Below are 22,270 nucleotides of genomic sequence, written 5' to 3'. Positions count from 1 at the left end.
TTCGAGAGGAGAGATTTGCAAAACACCACAGACAAGACCCCCTCCCTCCCCCACCCTCAGGCCTTTCAGCAAAGTGTGGTTGATCAGTGCAATGACTGGATAGGAAGAACAGCCCAACAAAGGGAAGCGGGGAAAGATTCCACTCAACAGCGCAGGAGAGATTTCCTCACTGGTGAGCAACTCCTAGGCTGCACGACAGCAGAGCTGACAACATCCCACATAGAGGAACGGAAAGCAGCAGCTGTAAATTTGGAGTGCCCGGATTTCTGTATCTCCCCCCCCCCCCCAATAAGCTTCCACCTTCTGTTTGGATTGTTCCCATTCCCCTGCAGAGCACGCCTCATCCCAGGACTCCCCCTTTCCTTAATAAGAAGAGATAATCTTATATATTTATAACAAAACTTAGACTTTATTGCAGTATCTCATGATTTACACCATTAGAGAACGTGACGAACAAGCAAGATCCCATCCAGGAAGAGGAGAGGCAGCTCCCTGAGCCAGCTAAAGACTCGTCCTCAGCCCCACCACTGCATCGCCCTTGATCTGTCACCAGCATCATGGGCTAGGGTCCACCTGGGACTCGTAAAGCCGGCACCACGAACCTCTTCATACAGAGGTGTCTCTTGTCAGTGTTACCAGGTGGGCATAGCTTTGCCCTCTGCTCTGTTTCCATGCAATGGCACAACGTATTCTTTCCAGTCTGACACCCGGCCGTATGCAGCGGGGAGTGCACAAGTCTGTTCAGACAGCAGTTCTGCATCTCTGGTAACAGGAAAACAGGCCGTACGCTTCACAAGTACATAGTCTTGTAATTCCCGAATGACTTGAGCGTCCAGACCAAGCTGTGGATCTCCTTCCCCCAAGCAGGCAGAGAGGCAGTCCTCTCCCTGTTCTTTTAAAAATAGCTGCCTTCCGCCAAGTAACAGTCTTGTGCCAGTGGGTCCTTTCCTCCAGCACACAGTCCTCTTCAGAAGGGCGTGAGCAGGGCGGGAGGGATGGCAAGACCACAACTCCTTCGGGCAGGGTTGCCTGGTTGCGCAGGGCTGCCCTCTCTGACACGGTTGACTTCAGGAGACAGCCCCTGGCCGACCCGAGACAGCCCACCAGGAATTAACCCGCTCCCTTCGGGACATCATTCCGGCAGTGGCTTCCGCCTAGCCAGAATCCTCCAAAAGAGAGATGAGAAAACCACTCAGGAGATTAAGTAGAAAATGTTCCGTGGCTCTGCCCACCCCAAGGACAGAGCCACCTTACACCGCAGAGCCCCCGGTGTGCTGGGCTGGGGCAGCTGCTCCTCGGCTCCGCTTCTCCGGAGCGGATGACGGCACCTCCAGCGGCAGCCGGGATTGGAACTTTTCCAGCTGCTCTGGGCTGGCCAGGTTCTTCAGGAGGCTGTTCTCCCGCTCCAGCTGGGAGTTCTTCTCCACCAGCTCTTTGATCTGCTCTTTCAGGACCTCCACCTCCTCCCTCACTGCATACATCAGGTGGTTCTTGACAAGATCCTGCAAAGGGAAAAGGGTGCCTGGGTGAGTCCACAGCGTTCGCCACTACTCCAGAGAAACCTCCCCTCCCCCAGCTGTTGCTCTTCAAAGAAAAACAAAGTTAGGAATGCCCGTCTCCAAATTTATTCAGACTGGAACACCGTGAGCATAGCGCAGGGCTGAGCCCAGCAGAGACTTTTTCCAGTCATTCTCTTAGTCTAGGGGGGTAGTCAAACTGCGGCCCTCCAGATGTCCATGGACTACAATTCCCATTCGCTGGCAGGGGCTCATGGGAATTGTAGTCCATGGATATCAGGAGGGCCGCAGTTTGACTACCCCTGTCTTGGTCTAATCTACCTCAACAGTGGGGGACAGCCAGCTCGTACTTCTGGAGAAAGGGCAGGTTCTAAAGGGCCTCGTTTTGGTTTTTGTCCAGGTTCACATTGCCCCAATGATCTAAAGACTAGCCAGCATGGGGGCCTTTTAGCTAGAGTAGTGGCCCACAGGCATAGCAGTTGTCCAGAAACTCCCCAATCACCAGTCCCAGCTGGGCAGTAATGTCCTTGCTCAGTGAGGGGGGGAAGGGCATTCCACAAGAGAGCCGCCAGCCAGCGGGACTAGCTGCTGCTGCAGGGAAAGCTTTACACCTCTCTTCCCAGACTGGGCAGTAATTCACGTTTTTTGTTTTGTTTTTAATAATGCTTCTTGACTTTTAGGACTGTTTGCCCCAAAGGAATGAACCGCAGTTAGGTTGCACCATTAGCACCTACGGTTTGAAAATGCAGGGCCGGTTTAATGAGTAAGTCAACCACCAGCTTTGTGCACATGACGGAGAAGACGACTTTGCTGGGTCCTGGCATTGCAGGGCACCAGTTAGGGCTTGCCTAAGAGCTCTCCGGCAGCAGAGGAAGGCAGCAAAGATTGCACGGCGTTTTCTCCGTCCCCCCCCTCCCCTCCCCTCCGCCCTTTGTTTGGCGAGGCGATTCCGGACTGCTTCGGCCGCCGCGTTCCAGGAAAGGAAGTCCTCCCTGGCTACGGGCGGAGGAGCTGCAATGCGGCTTGGCCAAATGCAGGCGGCGGCGAACAAAGAACGACCCCTCCTCCCCTGCTCGCCTCCCTCCCCGAGACCGACTTACCATTGCCTGCTCGATCTTGTTGTCGATGGCGACCACGCTGGCCCCCGACGCGCTGCAAGGAGACAAAGGAGGCAGAAAGTGAGCCCAGCCGCCGGGCAAAGAGACAAACGGCTCCCGCGCCCCCGCCCATGAGCTGCAGCCTGGCTGCTCGCAGCCGCCGCCCTCCCGCCCGCCCCGCGTCTCCTGGGCGCTACCTGTTATCCAGCTTGACCGAAACCACATCCCCACCCAGCAGGGACGAGAAGAAGGAGATAGAGAAATTGTGCAGCTGGTAGACAGCCACCTCCATCGGGGACTGGTACATGCCGGTGCTCATAGCCACGGACGGGACTGAATGGCACTTAGCCGCGGACAAGGACAAGAGGACGCGGAACAAACCACCCACCCGGCTGCAACGACCAGTGCTACTGCGCCGCCCGCGCCGGTTGCGCGCCTTTATAGCGAGCGGCTCTCCTGACGTCACATGGAGTCAGCCAGGCAGGCCGATCAGCCCCGCCCCTTCAGTAAAAAACGGCCGCCGCGCCGGCGCGCTCCCAACGAAGCACTTTCTTCCCTTCCTCCGTCCTCGTGCAAGCGGGGAGCAAAATATGCTTGGCCCCGCGCAGGAATGCGGCTGCGCTGCGAGGCGCTCCGAAAGGCTTAAGGCGGCTTCCGAATTCAGCAAAGCTAAAGAAGAGGTCTCCAGTGACTGCTGCTGTCAGTGGTCTGTGCTTATCTTTGCATTTTATTTTATTTATATGTATTTATTTGGATTTTTATACCGCCCATTCTTTACAGCTCTGGGCGGTTTACATGGAGCATTATAACTTTACATAGAACATTATAATAATAATCTATACCATTATACAAGTTTCAGTAAAACATCTAGCTGCATTTATTTGCTGCTTTGTCAATTTAATGGTCAGTTTAATTTCATTTGCCAATTTAATTCCTTCTGCAATCACAGCTTTTTCCATCACTACATCTCATGTTGGACTTCATATGTGAAAATATGCAGCATAAAATAGAAGCCTAGGATGCCCCTGCATTTTGGGGCTCTTTCACCCTGGAGCTTCGATATTTTGTCTTGAAGAGCCTGGACAAATTCCTGCAGTGGACCCACCAAATACATGTGACCAAGTGGATTCTCTCGTCTACAGAAGTTGGGAGAATGCAATCGAGGAAAGGTCGGGTTTCTTGAGAACCCTAGGAGAGTTTCACAAATTGGTAGGAGTTAATTGTAATTTTAAAAAATTGTTAAACATTTTGTGATATGACCATATATGGTCATTTCCACCTGTGTGTGCCCCGCCCAAGATGGGCCTGGAGGAGGTGGGGAGGGCCCTGGGTGGGCCTGTATACAGCGATGCTTCTGGAAGCCTGCAGAATGTTTCAGGGGTTTTTCAATAGTAACAAAGTTGAGAAAGGCTGTCACCAGACTTCTTATTTGAACTTCAGGAGCAGACCATTTGGCATCGGTAGGACTACTCAGTTTAACAGGAACCCGCAGATTAAAGGCGGCAGGCAGACATCCCTTTGGCAAACTCTAGACTCGCGGGGGTAGTCAAACTGCAGCTCTTCAGATGTCCATGAACTACAATTCCCATGAGCCCCTGCCAGCAGGAGATGACGAAGCCGCCGTAGCCCTATTGCTGGCCCAGCGGAGTAAGCTGCTGGGCAGTTCTTGGCATTGGGACACAGGGGCTGACAGAGTGTGATGTCACATCTGGTGGAGTGTCTGGTGATGTCACTTCTGCTGACATGTGACTGCTAGGGGTGTACCAGGGGCTGAGGCCTGCTGACACTTCTGGGTTTTCTTGAAGCCTGAAGAATGTTTCAGGGTTTCTCACCGGTCAAAAGCTTGAGCAAGACTGCTTGTATGTTCATCTTTCTCCTGAGCGGCAACAGTTTCCCAGAGCCTGATTTTTTTTGCAAAGCGGGCTTATATAGCTAGTATACATATAAAAGGCCTGCTGCTAGGTCTAACCATCAAACTCTGCCAGGCAGCAACTCTTCAGGGCTCTGACAGAGAAAAGACTTTTCAACATTAGCTAAGGCAGGGGTAGTCAAACTGCGGCCCTCCAGATGTCTATGGCCTACAATTCCCATGAGCCCCTGCCAGCCCCTACAATTCCCAAATCCATGGGAATTGTAGGCCATGGACATCTGGAGGGCTGCATTTTGACCACCCCTGAGCTAAACCCTGCAAAGCTGGCCTACTCCAACAACGCACCCACTAGTTCTGCTTTGTCTATTGTGGCCGGCAGCTGCTTTCAGGCAGAGGAAGAGTGTGTGTGTGTGTTTTAAAGCATCTGGAGACGCCAAGGCCTGAAGCCCCGACCTTCTGCATGTAAATCATGAATTGTCACTGGCCACAGGCTCTTTGCTCAGTCGCTTTGTGCACAGCTCAGCATCTTCCCTTTTGGAAAGTGTTTCCGTTACTGCGATCCAGTCATTTCAATGCCATGGAAACGGCTTCTAAAAATGCTCCGGCCTGCAACCAGGTCAAATCCCAGCGCTTTGATTTAATTGAGCTGGCCATGGTCAGGCGGGAGCAGTCACAACTCTTCCCGGGGCTGAAGGCTGCACAGAGCAAAGCTCAGGTATGTTGCCAAATCAATTAGTGCTCAACTGTCCACAAGTGCCTTCCTTGTCACCTTGCAAGTGCATTTTGCACAAGTCCTTCACCCCTGTCCGTTTCCAGCAAACAAAGCCCAGGATGTTACAACACCAGAGTCTGGTTCCAGAAATCCAAAGTATCGCCCAAGCACAGAATTAGGTCGAGGCTTAAGATTACATAAGAAGTTACCAAAACATGTTGTGTCTTTCCTCAGATCCAAAACGGGCCTGCCAGCCCGTGCCTTCTCTATGGTTTAGACTGACCCCTGGCGGTCACTAGTTGCATGTGCGGGAAGTCATGGTGTATCTGGGGCTATAGGTCAGTAGTAAACACGTTTTGCATGCTGAAGATCTCAGCCTTCGATGGCCTGATTTGCTCAAGGGCAACCTCACAGCTGACTGACTTTCTGCAAATTGCAGAATAAATTAGGGGTTTTATGGTTCACAGGAACAGCTGGGCTCCCAGAGTAAGAAGAAGCACCTGAACAAGCATACGTCTGATTTCTGGGTGGGAGAACAGCGGGTCACCCACATAGCTGCACACGGTTTTAGGGGTGTCGCTGAGGAACAAATTGCAGTCAAATACATTACTCCCCTCCACACCTCTTGTAATATCACAGAGTATACTAGCTGCAATTTAGATTGCATGTTATTGGAGCTGCACATTCATTCCCACAAATATGCTGAAAAATGCATTTCTGGAATGTGTGTGTGTGCACACGAAAGCTCATGCCTAGAATAAAACTTGGTTGGTCTTAAAGGTGCCCCTGGACTCTAAATTTGTTCTGCTGCTTCAGACCAACACGCTTGAATCTACCTTTACATGCAGTCACTTTTGTAGAAGAATAATCATGTCTTTGACTCTGCCCTGTGTAAGATCTGGCCTCTTTCCTCTGGACTAGGAAGCCCAGTGAGGCTGGAAGAGCGCAGAGAAGAGAGTGTATCTAGGAATCGCCATCCTGTGCTCCAAGACCCCTCACTGCTCTAGATCATAACAATGGTCCGCGCCACAGATCTGCTGAATGGCAGGAAGGCTCTCTGAAGGCTCCGTGGTGAAAAAGGGAAACTGTATGTTTCCTTTGAGCCTCCGGAGAGCAAGGAGGAAGGGGAGCAGCACCAAGTCATGGCTGCCAGAATCTCCTGCGTGGAAGGACTGCAGAGCGGCCAGGCAGAGAGCCCAGTGAAGGGGGCCAGGGAGAAGAGGGCTGCCTGCCACTCCACCTTCCGAAATGGCAGGGCTTCTGCACCACTCACAGTTGTGCAGTGGGAAGAAACAGATTCTGTGAGCCAGGTTCCCCCATCAGCATTGCAGCAGGGAGTGAGTGCAGTTGTTGGAGCCATGGGCATATCCAACCACTTCTCCTTCCACGGCAACCTTGTGCGCATGCCAAGTGCGGCAGGGGATTCCAGTAGGAAGCATATGTTCATGGCAAGCCCACTGGCTAGGGTTGGGCGCTTCGGCATCCGAAGCAGCCAGCGCTGCAGCACGGGGGAGGCGCATGTGTCAGCACACACACACACGCAGGCGCAGAGTGCCCAACCTGTGGGCCGTAGGCTCCAATCCCTACTCACACGCACTCCAGTGAACCCCATGGGGCCTTCCTTCCCCTGCTGTAGAACAGGCCTGGTTATCAGCTCCTACACGGGTGGTGCTGGAAGGGCAGCCGAGATAAGGCCTGGGCAAAAGTGCTCCATAACGATGGCTGCTATTAATAACTTTCTCCCCTCCCACCCCTCCGGTGCTAGCTGTGGGGGCAGCCAGGGTGCCTGTGCCCCTCCCAAATCAGACCCTGCCTCTCCTGGCTGGTTATTTTTCCCCTGCTTGCGTCTGCGGCGGGGACTCTGCCTGCTGGCAGGCTCCCATTTCCAGCTGCTGGGCGGCTGCTCCCTTTGATAGAGGCCTTGGCAGTACTCCCAGTACTTGGCTTGCTGGCACGCCAACCCACAGCCAGGAGGGGCCTCCAAAGCATGGCTGCCTTGTGCTCCTTAGCCCTGGGACGGGCTTCCTTTCTGCCTCTGCCGCAAAGCGTTTTTTTTGTTTTTTTTTGGTGGGGTGGGGGTGGGCGGAGAAGAGGAAGCCTGCTTTGTTTTGCAGCAGCAGCTGTGCTCCTTCTCCCTCGGCCCTCCCTCAAAGCACTCCTTTATCTACCTCATCAATGAGATTCCTCTGGAGCTGAGCACTGCTTGGGAGGAAAACCTTCCTGGCGTCTTAACAGAGCAGGGACTCACAGGCTACTTGAGCAGAAGGAAGGGTCTGGATGCACACTAGTCAGCCATGGGTGGGGGGGGGGAGGGAAGAGACCTTAGCTCCATCTGACGGAGAGGCTGGTTCTGTGAAGGCTCAAGGGGGTGGCAGGTGACAGTGGATGAGCGATAGGGTTGTGAGTGTCTTGCGTAATGCAGGGGGTTGGACTAGATGACCCAGGAGGGCCCTTCCAACTCTATGATTCCAGCTAGGCTACAGTGATGGGAAGTGCTGTCAAGTCACTGCCGACTTACGGTGGCACCATATCTGTTGCCAGGTAGGAGACGTTCTGAGGTGGTTTGCCATTGCCTGCCTCTGGGCAGTGACCCTGGACTTCCTTGGGGGGTCTCCCATCCACATATGAACCAGACCTAACCCTGCTTAGCTTCCAAGACAGAATGAGATCAGACCGCTGTGGGCCATCTAGGTCAGCGAGGCTGGCTCTGTTGTATTTGTTGGGCTTCCCAAAGACATTTAGAAAGACCAGTTCCCGGGAAAGGATGCACTGCCTTCTTCTTTCCTCAGTGACACCACCTGCCCTTTCTACCTGGATAGGCAAAGCCGGGCAGAGAAAGATGAGCCTGGAATAGGAAAGGTGCAACTCCCTGGCTGGGACAAACGCCCACTGAGCAAGGCAGTTTCCTTTTCTGTTGGCTGAGCGGAAGAGAGATGCGAAAGCCACCTGTACAAGGAGGGTATTCCCTGCCGAGCCCCGCTAGGTCCCACCAGATGGCTTCAGACGCTGTCTGCTTGAACTTTTGCTCTCATTTGTACAGGGATGGAGTGTCAACAGTCCATAAACTCTCATTAGATCGGTTTCTCAGTGGAACAGGCTTCTTTGGGAGGTGGTGGGTTCTCCATCTTTGGAAATGTTTAAACAGAGGCTGGAGAGCCATCTGACGGAGAGACTGATTCTGTGAAGGCTCAAGGGGGTGGCAGGTTACAGTGGATGAGCGATAGGGCTGTGAGTGTCCTGCATAGGGCAGGGGGGTTGGACTAGATTACAGCAGGCATTATTATTACTCCATCTGTGCCCTACCTTTCTTTGCACTGGAGGCCCAAAGAGGCTTACGTCATTCTCCTCCATTTTATCCCCACAACAGCCCTGCAAAGTAGGTTAGGCTAAGATGATGTGACTGCCCCAAGGTCTCCCTGTAAGTCTCCATGGCAGAGCAGGGAATCGAACCTGGGTCTCCAGACTGGTTTCCACCCAGCTTTCCGGGCTGCAGCTCTGGGACCAGCAGCCACCACTGCGCCTTTTCTTGATGTGGAAAAGTGCTGCCAGAGAGAAAGCAGGGGTAGCTGCCCCCTCGCAACGAAGGCAGTCACACCTCCGGAGAATAGCTAGTATTTTAGGCATCATGCCACAACCAACTGATATCTACTTTTATAAGCTATTTCAGTATGCCTGCTTTGCAGATGGTGGCTACTCCTTCATTGTCAGCAAGACCTCCAGCAGTCCATCTACTGTGGCAGCTCTGGCACTCGAATGTCCTTCTTTCCCCTTCAGCCTGGGACCCACCGAGATCTTGGGCTTGGGGGAGATGAATGCAGCAAGTCTCACGTGCCTTCGGAACTCCTGTGTCCCGAAAAACGCAGCGCTGGAACAAGAAGCTGATCGGCGGTCTTGGACTGGTGGAAAGGAGATTTCCCTCCCTCTCCCCTTCAGTCATCATGGGGGCTATTGCTAAGCTGAAGAAGGAGCACAGCAGGATATGTTTCCCTTGTACGTGCCTGACTTCCAGGGGAGGGCATTGCCTGCTGTCTCCTAATGATGTTTGGGAGGACCTGGAGGGCCACAGGCATAGGTCAACGTCAGAAGGTGGTATCTACCTGCAAGGGTAGCAGTTCTTTTCCATCTCTCGCATTGTGGCTCCAGGTGCCCTGACATGAGCCACACCTCCTTGTCCTCCCAGGATTCGTTAACCGAAGGCTGCTCTGTTCTCTCGACAACACACTCAGAATCCTGGACACACAGAACTTGGATGTTTGCACCAGGCAAAGCCAAGCCACCCTGGGACACAACAGGCAAATGAGGTGCGAGCGCTGAGTGTGCATTTTCCTCGGCTGCTCTCCGGTTGCATAAGAGCCGGCTGGTTGCTCCTTGGGCCTCTGCCAGGTCTTGAGTGAGTCACCACCCACAGCAACTCTGGCAAGCTGTCCTCTGACTCCTGAAGACTAGACTGCTTCTTCTGCCCCAGAAGTCTCCTGTGAAATAGGGGGTAGAGGAGGACTCCAAGGGAAACATGCACAGGTGTTCCAGCAGGAAGCAAGCCAGATGATTCCCACCTGCCCAGCAAGGACAGTGAGTTCTGTGTCACTGGGGGACAAAGCCACAGTCCAGAGACAGCTGAGCAGAGCCTCCGGGCAGCCAAGGTGCCCCAGAAAAGCCTCCTATTAATAGCCACTTTGGCTGCTCCAGGGAAGCTGACCTTTTGTCAGCGGAATGCTGTCTGTTTGTTTTCTGTGCACTTTTGCTTAACCTTATTTCAAAAAAAAAAAGAAAGGAAAAAAGCTATAGACTTGGATCTCAATCAAGTCCAGACTGGCACGTCTTCTGCAGTCTTGCTGTAGAATTAATTCATACCAACTCGGAACAAAATTCAGCATCCTAAGAAACTTAGCTTTGGTTTTCTTCCTTTGCAAAAACCAAAGTCTTGCCTAGCTTGGATACAGTAGTCAAACTGCTTGTCGCTGAGTAGTTCAAAGCCAGGAGGGGTGCAGCATGGCCAATGTGCCCTTGGAGCGGCCAGGGCACATTGGCCATTTAACTTACAGGGAAAGTTCTAAGTGGGATATTGCCCTGGAAAAGCGCTGGCTCCTAGGAGCAAGTAGAGTCCAGCCCCCGGCCTGGCCAGCAGTGGCTATTGGCCCGCCAGTTGCCACCCCCCTCTTCCTGCACTGCAGCCTTCCTTGTCCAGGAGACAGCAATGGGTGAACCAATGAGCCAGTTGGTCTTGCTGCCTTGGTCTGAGCTGAGTGTCCTTTTGGCGCTGGCTTATAGCCACTCATGCCTTTACCGCAGGGGTAGTCAAACTGCGGCCCTCCAGATGTCCATGGGCTACAATTCCCATGAGCCCCTGCCAGCAAATTGTAGTCCATGGGCATCTGGAGGGCTGCAGTTTGACTACCCCTGCTCTATAAAGTGCTACTGGACTCAAATCTAGTGCAGTATTGCCTGCTCCACTGGCAGCAGCTCTGCACTGTCTTCCCTGATGTCCTTTTAAATGAAGGTGGTCAAGATTGAATCTAAACCCAATGCACCATGTCTTCTTATAAGCTTTGTAGACAGAAGCTCAATCTCGCATTTCCAGTTCAGTCTGCCCTGAGGCAGGTGTTGGGAGAAGCCCCCTCTGTCTGAGACCCCAGGGAGTTCCTGCCAGTCAGAGCTGACAATACTGAGCTACACTGAATGAAGCTCTGGATTGAAAGATGGCAACTTTATATATTTACAGGGCAATCCTAAGCAAAATTACACTTTTTGAAGTCCGCTGACCTAATGGGTATAACTCCATTTAACGTTGCACGTTAGTTAAACTGGATGTCCAGGGAGTAGGACATTGGTGCCCAGCACAAACAGCTTGTCCCACCTTGATTGTTAGAAGAAATATTGCCAAATAAATTTCATTTATATACAAAGCAAACTCCAACTTTCTTTTGGTGCAGAATTGTAATGTTGCTCTTAAGAGCTGTTTGGTTTTGATTTGGAGGGTTTCTATATGACTTGGCTCTTTGGGGGAAACAGCCCTAATAGGGGGTCCCTACAGACCAATATCTGGTTTTGTGTTACTGGGGGAACTGAGGCCCCCAGCTGAGGAGACACAAGCTATATGTGGCTTAGACAGAGGGAACTTTTTGGTATTTAGGAAGTGAGTCATTGTGCCCGATCCCTGCTTTGACTAGGCTGCAAGTCCTTAGTCGTGGTTTTAGAAGGCTGCGGAAAATAATTTGGCTATGATCAGTGAAGTCCCAAACACCAGGCACCTCTCCCTTTAGAGTGGCACTTCCTGCCTGCCCCATGTAGAGACAAAGGTGAACCTCCTATACGCTGCTCAGTGGCTGACCATTTCCTTCTAATGGCACAAACCATCTGAGCAATTCAAAGGGTGCTGTTCAGAGGAGTCATTTCATCCTGCCTATGGCAGGTGCTGCACCTCTCCTGGCTTTGAACTACTCAGTGACAAGCAGTTTTGACTACTGTATCCAAGCTAGGCAAGACTGACTGTGGTAGTTATTGATTGCCATCACTCTACTACAAGAGGCTCTGGTTCTGCCCTACTCAAGAACACTTCAAGCAGGAGAAGGTGAACAGATCTTGTTGCTACTTCCCAAGTCTACAAACCCTGAGAGTTGTCAAATCTGAGTGCCAAGATGGATGCCACGGACACCATGACCTCTGATTTCTGTGCTGAATAAAAGCAAGACCTCTTGTTCTGTTGCTGGCTGCCTGGTTCTGGGGCAGCATGTACCCTTGGGGAAGCGGCATCCAGCAAGGACGTCACCCAGCAGGTCTTCATGCCATACACAAATCTCTGCCTTCTCTAAGGGCTTAACTGCCTGTGGCTTTTGGAACCCGAGAAGCGACGTGTTTTTCTGAGCATGACCCATTGCCAGGTTGTTTTCATGGCTCCCTCGTTTGCTCTCATTCAGCCAGAGAGGACTTCTCCAAAAAGCAGGTTCAGTGGTCAGAAGGCACTTTTGGCAGGAGAAACCTAGACTGCCCTCCCTGGGGGCGTAGCTGAGAGCCAACCTGCAGAGTCTGGACCTCTCTCCCAGAGTACGGGATGTATAGAAAGCATGCAGAGACTCCGAGATGGCCTATTTTAAGGAGGTTCTCCAGACAGAATTTGGATTGCATTTTGTTTTAGTGCAGAATACTTAATGTTATGTATATAGCACTGCAAACTTTGTGAATTCTTATGGCCTGCATGCGCATGCATTCTTCCACACACCAGCTCATCTCACATTCACCCCTTTACCAAACGAGGCCTTATTACAAGTCCCATAATAGTAATATAAAAAATAACCAGGGCTGCCAGTGGGAATAAACTGCATATTCTCTTTAAGATTTCTGTTGTCCTAAATGTGTGCCACCATCTGACTCCCCAAGAGTTTACAGAGTAAAGTTTTATACTGCCAGATCAAAGGGTTTGTATTTTCCCTACGAGTAATTCCACAGCCCTCCTCCAGCCATGCATGTACCACCTTCTCCTGCAGATTCCAAATAGATATTTTGTCTTGGAACAGCTCATCATGTACCCAGAGCCGAACAGGTGCCTGGAGGAAGTTTTGGAAAGGACAAGGCCTAACAAGTTGAAACTCAATCGCAACAAATCGTAGGTGGTCCTGATGTGGAGGGAGGCTTCACCAGGGATATCTCCTTTTCTGGACAGGGTTGCACAGCCCCCTGATAGAGTAGGTTCCCAGTTTGGGGGTGCTATTGGAACTGGGCCTCCTGTTGGATTAACAGGTAGCAATAATGGATGCCTTCTACCAGCTAGATCTGGTGAGCCAGTTTTCTAGTGGGGAAGATTTAGCTACTGTGCTGCATCTCTTGTTAGCACCGAGACTAAATTGTTGCAGTTTACTCTGCCTAGGCCTGCCCTTAGAGACTATCTAGAAACTATAGTTGGTATGGAGTACTGCAGCCAAAATGTTCATTGGAGTGGGTCGCTGGGACCACATGGCTCCTAATTTGCTTCTGGGCTCAATTCAAGGTGTTTGTGTTGGCTTTAGAGCCTTTTATGGCTTAGGTCAGCCTACTTTTAAAAATGTGGTTGATTCAACGAGGCTATATGTTCATCAGTATAGCTAAAGACATTAAAGACATTAATACCTAATATCAATGCTCCTCATAATACGTTTTTATCTATTTCACATAGTCCCCATCACATCGGTGCATTTAAATATTAGACCACTGAAGAAGACCCCAAGAGGGGTGCAAACACATCTGATTGTCTGGTCATGAATCCATGTGTCAAAATGTTTTGGATTTGTGCAATAGAGCGTGACACACATTGATGTTTTATATGTGCACAAGTATTGTAAAAAATATTTGCATTTTAATTTTTTATACTTATACCTATTCTGCTGCTGCTCAACCTTTTAGGTTCCTAACTTGTGCACACAGGTTGTGTTACTTTGTTCCTCCATTTGTTGTTTCATTAATTGGGAATTGTGTCTCAGCCTACTTGAAGACAACCTCTTCCCACAGGAACCTACTCATTCACTCCAGTCATCCTGCATTGTGCAGGGGGTTGGACTAGATGACCCTGGAGGTCCCTTTATGATTCTATCATCTTTGGAGGCCTTGCTCGGTTGCCTCTGGCATCTGGGTAAATTATGGGAGTTTTATTGTATTTTTAAAATTTTTAATATTTTATTATGTAAACTGTCGAGAGACCTGCTGGGGAGCGGCAGCATATAAATCTAAAAATAAATAAATAAATAGATGGGTGGCTACCTGAGACAAGGCCTTCCGGTGTATGGCACTGAAATGTTGGAGCTTCTTCAGAAGCCGAATTTGTCTGTGTGATCTCTGTGATTATCTTCCACCAGAAGGCGAAGACTTCTTTGTTTTGTTTGGCATGCCCCCAGTAAATACCTCTTGGCCCTCCTTCCTGATTGTGTTGTGTTTGTATGCCTGTGTATATTTTACTGCATTTTTGAACATGTAACACAGACCTTTTAAATGTGGCTTTAATACCTTGATATTTGCCACCTTGAGGATCCTTTTACCTGGAAGGGTGGCACAGACAGACATGTTTTGAAGAAAGTTGCTGGACACAGGCTGCTCTGCCATCAGAGCCACGTCTCAGGCCTTCCCCGGACCCTCAATGAATGCAGGGCCCACAAACAAGAAGTCTGTACAAGTCTCACAGGCAGCGGGGAGTGGCAAGCCATGTATTTTCCGCATTCTTTGCCACAAGCTTAAGAGAAGCACCATTGCCAGTTTCCCAGTTTGCAAAGAAGTTTTAAGAAGAGGCTTCAGCATGATCAAGTCTCAACCTGGCTGCCCTAAGTTGGCTATCCCACAACCTGAGTTTTCCCTGCCACAAAAGCTTCAGGAAACACCACGGATCCGGTCCTCTGGGTCAGCCACTCCCTCGATCCCTTTCTTTCTTACAAGCTCCCCATCCAGCCCTCCTGCCTCTCCATCCAGACAGTCACAAGTGCCTGACAGGGCAAAACAGCTGGTGGCTCTTCTTAGTCACTCTGGGTGAGGGATAGGTAGCTGAGCCTGCCTGTCTTCCTCCTCTTTCCACCCGCCCCCTACCAGCCCAGGAAACTACAGCTTTCCTCTTAAAGAGCCAGTCCCCTCTATTTCAGGCTGCTAACAGTTGAGTTGATCCATTTGTAGAAGACAGGCCCTGCCCCTATCTCTTGAGGATGCTTCCACTCAGATCCTGACAAAGGGTGGGTTCTCCTAACCAGGGAGGCTGCGTGAGATCATATGACAGGGGTAGTCAAACGGTGGCCCTCCAGATGTCCATGGACTACAATTCCCAGGAGCCCCTGCCAGCATTCGCTGGCAGGGGTTCCTGGGAATTGTAGTCCATGGACATCTGGAGGGCCACCGTTTGACTACCCCTGTCATATCACATGGCACCTCTACCTATGTGGTCATCTGCCAGTAGGTTACCTCTTCTCAGTTTCCAGGTGGCTGCTAAGAAGGACAGCTTTACCATGTGGCTGGAGGCTACAGTTCATGTCACGGTGCATTTTATAGCACCGTGACCCTCCCTGGCTCTTTGTACCCCATATCAGGTATTCAAGGGTAGACTGAAGAAACCGTGGCAGCCCTGTGGGTATGCAGCAATAGTGAAAAGTAAAAGTCACGCCGTAGCCTCCATTAAGATCAAGCAAAACAGCACAACCCTGTGCATGTGTCTTTGGATTCTCCAGATTTCCTCACCAGCCTGGTTGTAAAAAATGGTGTGTGTCCACATGTGTGTGTGTGTGACCAGTGACAGACAACCTTCCTTTTAAAATGCTTTGCTCGCTTCGATGGGCTCAGGGTACGGATGGTCAGTATTAGGTTGCAACCTTGGTATGCCAGGAACAATAAGTGAAAACAAGAAACCCACACCTACCCCCGTTGAAAATATAGAACATATCTCTGGATAGAAGGAGAGTTATGCTGCTTTTCTCTACCAGGAGGAGTCTCAAAGTGGCTTACATTCGCCTTCCCATTCCTCTCCCCACAACAGACACCCAGTGAAGTAGTGAGGCCCTGATATTTCTGCTCATTCAGAACAGCTCTACCTGAAGGAGTCTCAAAGTGGCTTCCAATCGCCTTCCCTTTCCACTCCCCTCAACAGACACCCTGTGAGGGAGGGGAGGCTGAGAGAGCCCTGACATTACTGCTCAGCCAGAACAGCTCTAGAAGTGCAGTAATGAGCCCAAGGTCACCCAGCTGGCTGCATGTGGAGGGCCAGGGATTCAAACCCAGCTTGCCAGATTAGAAGCCACCAGTTTTAACCACTACATCCCGCTACCAAGAATGCCCCATTGAACTTTCATGGCAGACAGGCATTCACAGGCCTGGTCTTCCCTCCCTGGCATACCTTGGAAAGCAGTTTATCTGAGTGACCCACAGACACGCACCTGGCACCTGGAGACGCTACAAAGGGCACTTAGGAGTTATCTGGGGAATGCTACTTTGCCTGTCAAGCTAAGCATTCAGCTGGACCACCTATGTTAGAGTCATGCAGTTTCAAACTCAGTGCAGTAAATGTATAGGGCATTCCTGATAGGGGTTTGCATATGGAACTGAGCATACCCAGCCTCTAGCTGAGGACTTGCAGGTAGGGACTCAGATGCAAGTTATTGCAATACTCAAAACAATGGAATCCCCAGGATTCAACAAGGATATTGGTTTCTTATCTCACTCTGCATGCTACCCTCATTCAATTTATTTTATTTGGGACAATGAGACTGCAATGTGATGTAAGCAAGTATGTAATGTAATTTAGAATCTAACTCTTTGGTCTCAGGACAGAGTAAACTTAGCATGGCTGGTCACTTTTGGGGATTCTTCCATGCTTGGCTGGAGACAGATGGGACTAGCAACAAGTCTCTTTGTACTTCTTTTCACAACTGGGAAAGTGTCTGCCATTAATCACTGACTTTAACAGTTTTATTCCCCCAATGTTTTTGTGAATGACAACTGAACCCAAAAGACTTACTTTAAGATTTACTTTCTAGCAAGGAATTATCATACTGTATACTTAGGATGTTGTGATGCTGTTTACTAATTTGCTACTAATTTACTATCTCCTTATATCTGTACTCTTATGATCCCTGTTCCATGGTCTTAAAGGCGCTGTTGGACAAACATTTATTGTGCTACTTCAGACCAACATGGCTACCCACAAACTCTGAAGATAGTTCCTTCTCCTGCTGGACTGTTCTCGTGACCAGAAAATTTTTCCTTGCATTCATCCAAAATCCAACCTTCTGTGACTTGTGCGTCCAATCTATTCCTTCCTGGAGCGTTTTAAAACAATTCTCTGCCCTATTGCCACCCCCTCAGGTATTTAAAAGGCATAACTGTGTCTTCTGTTCCTCCGGCTAAGCATATCCATTTCTTCTAACCTTTTTTTCAGAGGACTCTTTTTCCAAACCCTCTGACATCTTTACCCCTTTCTCTTAAAGTGTGGCATCCACATCCGGACCCTGATTTCCAAAGGAGCTCTGATTAGTATGCAGCAGGGTAGAACTATCACTGCCAGGCAAGTGTCCTAGCAGTTAAAAGAATGTGCCCTGGAAATGGCCTCTCTGGAGGACAGCCTGCAACATAACGGAAGAGGTATATCATCGACCCAGGACAGAGCCTCCGTCGCCATGGGGAGCCTGCAGCCTGGCCAGGAAAAAACGGCGTTTGGTCTGCATCCCAAGGAGTTGCCCTTTGCCTAACCTGGAAGGAAGGGAGACCAAGTCGAGGCAGCCAACCCTCCCTCGTTAGGAACAGTTTCCTACATGGCTCTGGGTCGCCAAATCCCGGCAATTTGGGAGCAATGCCTGGGGAGGAAGCTCAGCAGGGGGTGTCCTGTCAGAGTCTGCCCTCCAAAGCTGCCGATTCTTCCAGGGAAGCTGCTCTAGAGCAGGGGTAGTCAACCTGTGGTCCTCCAGATGTCCATGGACTACAATTCCCACGAGCCCCTGCCAGCAAATGCTCATGGGAATTGTAGTCCATGGACATCTGGAGGACCACAGGTTGACTACCCCTGACCCGCTGTGATCCCATGAAGATCATTTCAGAGGGTGGCTATGTTAGGATCTAGAACAGCTGGATCTGGTCACAGCTTAGAGACCAAGAAGATTTTCAAGATATTTGCAAGATAGGTTTAAGTGTTCAAAAGTCAAAGTGAAGGGGTCTCAGGAATGGAGCTTCGACTCATAAAAGCTTCTCCCCCCAAAATTCTGGATGGTCCCTGAAGGGCTATGGGGCTCCAGTCTAGCTGTAATTCCAGAAGGTGCCCAGGCCCACCTAGTTGGACACAGCTGTGAGGGGAAGATAATCAAGGTGGAGAGGAGAGGGAGTCTGTATCTGTAATGTGCAACTCTTATCTAGCCCCCCCCCCCAGTCCCTCCCCTGCCGTTTGCACAGAAAGGAAGGGGCCCTCTTTCCCCTATGAAATTTACAGATCCATAGCAGTGATTCTTGGGGAAAGTGCGAGATGCCAGGATGCAGCTGGTACTGCCCAGCCCACAAGGGTGCACAGCAGAATCAAGTTCCCCGAGACGAGGTGGCATTGCCTTCCTCTGAAGAAAGAGAAGACAGCTGCCAAAGATGGAGAACGGCTCTGGCACCCTGCTCTCTTTTTCCTTTGCCATTGTTTTGGCTACGGGCAAGGCCAGCGCCCGCCTTGCACTGAGACAACACGAACGCACACTGGAATGCACCTTGTCTCCTAGCCCCTCCCAGGACTTATGTAAGGCCAGAAAGGGCTGGTTCTCTCGTTTTCAACAGCCTGTTGCTGCACCCGCTCGCCTCGCAGCGCCGCCCCCTCCAGCCGGCATCCACAGGGCTTGTGCTGTACAAGTGGAAGCACACGTGCACCAGCTACAAGAGGGGGTGTGTGTGGGCAGGCATGTGCACCGCTGCTGAAGCACTGCACTAGAGCAGACCTCTGGTTGCCACCGTCCTGGTGGGAAGCTGACTGCAGGTGCGTCTGCTGCATTCTCGGCAGTGGAGAGAGATTGCTGCAGGTTGGCAAACAGGCCTCTATGGTGAGTGGGCAGACATGCGCCTCTTGGGCAGCATCCCACCGCTGGAGGCTCCTCACTCGGATTCCTCAAGAGACACCCACTCTGCAGTCCCCCCCCCCCCCAAGCAAAGGGCTCCACTGGAGTGGAGAGCAAGGAGGGCCTTCCCACGGCACCTTCTCATAACGGGTGCTCCCCTTTGGTTTACCTACTACAGCCCGGAGGTGGGAGGAAAAAAGACTTACCTCTTTAACAGAAGCTTCACAGGTGAAAATGGGTGGGGTAAGTATCACCGCCAGGTAAATAACAGTCCGCGAAGCCTCTGTTAAAAGGGAAGAGCCCTTCTCCTTCAGGCCCTGAGAAAATGTTCTTCTCTAGGGCTCACGAAGAAGCAACAACGGCCAGTTCCCTTTTTCCAAGAAAGAAGAAACTAGCTCTTCTCAAGGAAGCTTCCCTTGCAGGGAAGATCGGACCCCTCCCTGCAAATGATAAGGTGGTGGTGGGGAATGGGACCTCTCAACCATAAGGATCCTGAAGAACCAACAAGGTCCTTGCAGTTCTGCAGCACTGCCCCCCTTCCCCCCCACACACAAAAAATTTCAGAAGCCAGGACAACTGCAAACCTAGCCCATGGCTATGCTCCCCTGGAATCTCCAAACTGATAAGGACTTCAACAGGGCCTGCACAGACAGACTCCCTGTGGGCAGTCACCCTCTCCACTGCTGCCAGGCTTCTCTCACACTGGCACAGGCTCTTCTGCAAAGACGGGCATTGCACAAAGGAGGATACTACATGGGCCTCTGGGGCAGGCAGTGGTGGCCACTCCACACCTGGAGGGCTGCAGACCAGCTCTGCAGCTCCAATCAGTGGCTCGGAGAACTGCAATATCCCCATAGCTTTGGTGTTGCCCTCAGCCTGGAGTGGAGATCAGGATCCCACCCACCCCAGGGGCTCCACCCTAGCTGCTGTCACTGCCCAGCCAGTCTGGCCTCAGTCCTCAGCCCAGGGGCCACACACCTGTGGAAGAAGAGCAGGATGGACAGCAGGGTCTGGTCGATGTTGCTGTTGCAGATGCCCTGGTTGAGGAGGTAGCAGGGGTCCCTCACCACGGGCTCCAGGGAGTCCTGGCGCATGATGCGGCTCAGCTTGTCGGCGTTGAGGTTCTCGCACACCAGTTGCTCCCGCAGCTGCTGGAAGGGGCTGGCCACCGGGCTCCCCAGGTTGTTGTTGCAGCCCACGGGGCCCTCCTCCAGGCCGCTGCGGTTGGCCAGGTCCAGGCAGCAGCTGCAGCAGTCCAGCCCCACCGGCGAGCGGCACTCCTCCGACGGCGAGGACATCCTGGGCCCTACCAGGGTGGCCAAACTTTCGGCGCGGCGCGGTCGCCGGCCCCCGGAGCGCTGCGGCCACAGGTTGCCGGGCGGGCGGACCAGAGCGGCGCGGCCACAGCCACGTGGGCGCGGCAGCCGATGCCCTCTGCGGAGCGGGCAGTGCCACGGAGAGACGCGCGCGTCCAGAGGCGCTCGGGCTCCGGGAAGCGCTTGGCTCAGCCGCCGCCGACCCCGCGCCGCTCGCCCGTCTCCAGGAGGCTCCTCCCGGCCTCGAGCTCGTCCGCTCCCCGAAGGCTGCCTGGCACCGCAGACCCGCGCCCGTCGCACCGCAGGGCCGCCGCCTCGAGTCTCCTCTCGGGACAGCTCGGCCGCGGAGGCTCCCCTTCTCTTCCCTTCCCTGGCGTCCCGCCCCTTTCCCTCGATCCCAGCCCCGATTGGCAAGGCTGTTCCCGGCCCGGCCCCAGAGCCCTCCCTCGGGCTGCGCCCGGGTCTCCCCCGCCCGTCCGCTCCTCCGGAGAGAGGGCGGCCGCCGAACCGGGCGGGCCTGCCCGCGAAGAGCGCTGCGCCGCGCCATCCCGGGCACGGCCGCGAAGGGCAGCTCCACGGTGCCTCGGCAGCCGGTGATCCTGTTCAGCCAGGGCTGCCCACGCCTCCCCCCCCCCCCGCCGCTGCCGCTGCTCTGGATGAGCCGCGGGCCGGGCAAGGTCTCCGTCCGGCGAAGCTTTCCCCAACAAGACCAGGCAGAGATGGGGAGAGCTAGACCGGCTGAATGCCTGCCTGACAGGCAGCTGCTCAACGCCAGGGGCTTCCCTTACTTTCTGGGCAGTGGCCTCCGGGAATGAAAGCCAAGGCCGTGCCTCTGATGCCCGAGGGGGACGGAGGGCTGACTCTTCCCCGTGGCCCCAAGAGCTGCGCGCCTCGCTTCGCCCCTGGCCGGAAGCGCCACGTGGGGCCTGACAAGCAGCCCTGGAGGTGTCGTCCCTGCTCGGGCCATGCGCTACCGTCCGATGGGGATGTTTTTCCTCCCCCCCCCTTTCTCTCTCCACTTAGCCGAGAGCGAGGGCTCCCAGTGGGCGTGCGTGTGTGTGTGTGTGTGTGGGGGGGGAAGAGCCGACTCCTTTCCTGGAAGGCGTCAAATGAAAGTGAAAGGAAAGCTGGAGGCGAAGAGGCCCCCGAGAGCGTTTGCTGCTGTTGCAGCGCAAAGCGACCCGCTGGAGCCTCCCGCCTTTCCTCGGGAAGCGGCCTGCCAGGGAATCGCCTTCGATGCCGGGAGTTCTGGCCTGCCTTCTGCCAGCTGGCGCGCCTCCAGCCGCTGACACCCGCCGCTGAACCTCGGCGGAGCTGGGCAGGGGGCCAAGGGAACCTTCCCCGGGAAATCTTGTGCTGCTGCTGCCCCCTGGCGACCAGGCAGAAAGGGAGCGGCGGCATCTGCGAGTCTCCACAGAAATCGCCCCCCATCTACGACTGGAGGGGGCTCAAAACCGGAAGGGGCCTTCGAAATGCAAAAAGGCCGCCCTGTAATGGTTCTAGGCGGAGCTCCAATATTTGCAAAATAGGCACAAGGACCCACCTACAGCCGTCATCGGTGAAAGAACTGTCTTTTTTTTTCTTTTTTTTTTTTGCAGGTGGCTTATGGCTACCAGTGGAGTTTTCAAGGGTAGTAAGGTTCAGAAGTGGTTTGCATCGGGGTATTCCTGGGCTAACCCTGTTTACCTTCTGAGATCCAGTTCACCTGGCCTACAGTCATCTTCAGTTAGCTCATTTGACACCTCGGAGGAAAACAGTCTCCCACTTGAATCCTAAATGAACCTCTTCAGATTCCCTGTCCATTTGGCTGTTTCATTGGGAAGTCTCTTTTTAAAGTTTTGCGGCTACTGTAGAATCGTGTCTTTCAGGACAACAGCAGAGGATTCTGGGAGATTGAAGTGTTCTTCTGCCAGGTTCTGCATGCTTATTTCCCATATTTATAACTGCCCCCCCCCAATGGCCTATGAGCAACTTAATAAAGCACACTACTGAAACATAAGCTAATGTACAACTGCTTGCCAAAAATGATCAGCAACCCCACTGACAAAACAGAATATCCACAAATCCACACCCACAAAAAGTCCTCTTAAAAAATAGTTTTGCAGAACCTCCTCATGACTAATTAAAAGGCAGCCCCCCCCCCTTCCCTCTGGCAGCCTGTTCCCAAGGACGGGGGGGCTACAATGAGGAGGCTGAGGCCAACCTGACTTCCTACAAACAGGGGAGAAGAAAGGTTGACGCCAG

At 52.4% G+C, this 22,270-nt stretch overlaps 1 protein-coding gene across 2 annotated transcripts; it reads right to left on the bottom strand.

Moving 5' to 3' along the window:
• Nucleotides 1-382: 382 nt before the first annotated feature.
• On the bottom strand, nt 383-20,372 carry TSC22D3 (TSC22 domain family member 3). Of its 2 annotated transcripts, none has more exons than XM_077307949.1 (3): nt 19,689-20,372; nt 2,618-2,669; nt 383-1,502 (listed from the first exon to the last, which is right to left on the bottom strand). In XM_077307949.1, the coding sequence occupies exons 1-3, from the start codon at nt 20,006-20,008 to the stop codon at nt 1,251-1,253; spliced, it is 624 nt and encodes a 207-aa protein (XP_077164064.1). In that variant the 5' UTR covers nt 20,009-20,372; the 3' UTR covers nt 383-1,250. The 2 variants fall into 2 exon arrangements, with proteins under 2 accessions (XP_077164064.1, XP_077164065.1); XM_077307950.1 differs by lacking the exon at nt 19,689-20,372 and adding an exon at nt 2,812-3,053.
• Nucleotides 20,373-22,270: the final 1,898 nt, after the last annotated feature.

The sequence above is a fragment of the Paroedura picta genome, chromosome 13 (assembly GCF_049243985.1).
Source record: "Paroedura picta isolate Pp20150507F chromosome 13, Ppicta_v3.0, whole genome shotgun sequence".
Classification (NCBI taxonomy): Eukaryota; Metazoa; Chordata; class Lepidosauria; order Squamata; family Gekkonidae; genus Paroedura; species Paroedura picta.
Note: the sequence above shows the minus strand (reverse complement) of the source record. Positions and strands in the feature narration are given on the sequence as shown.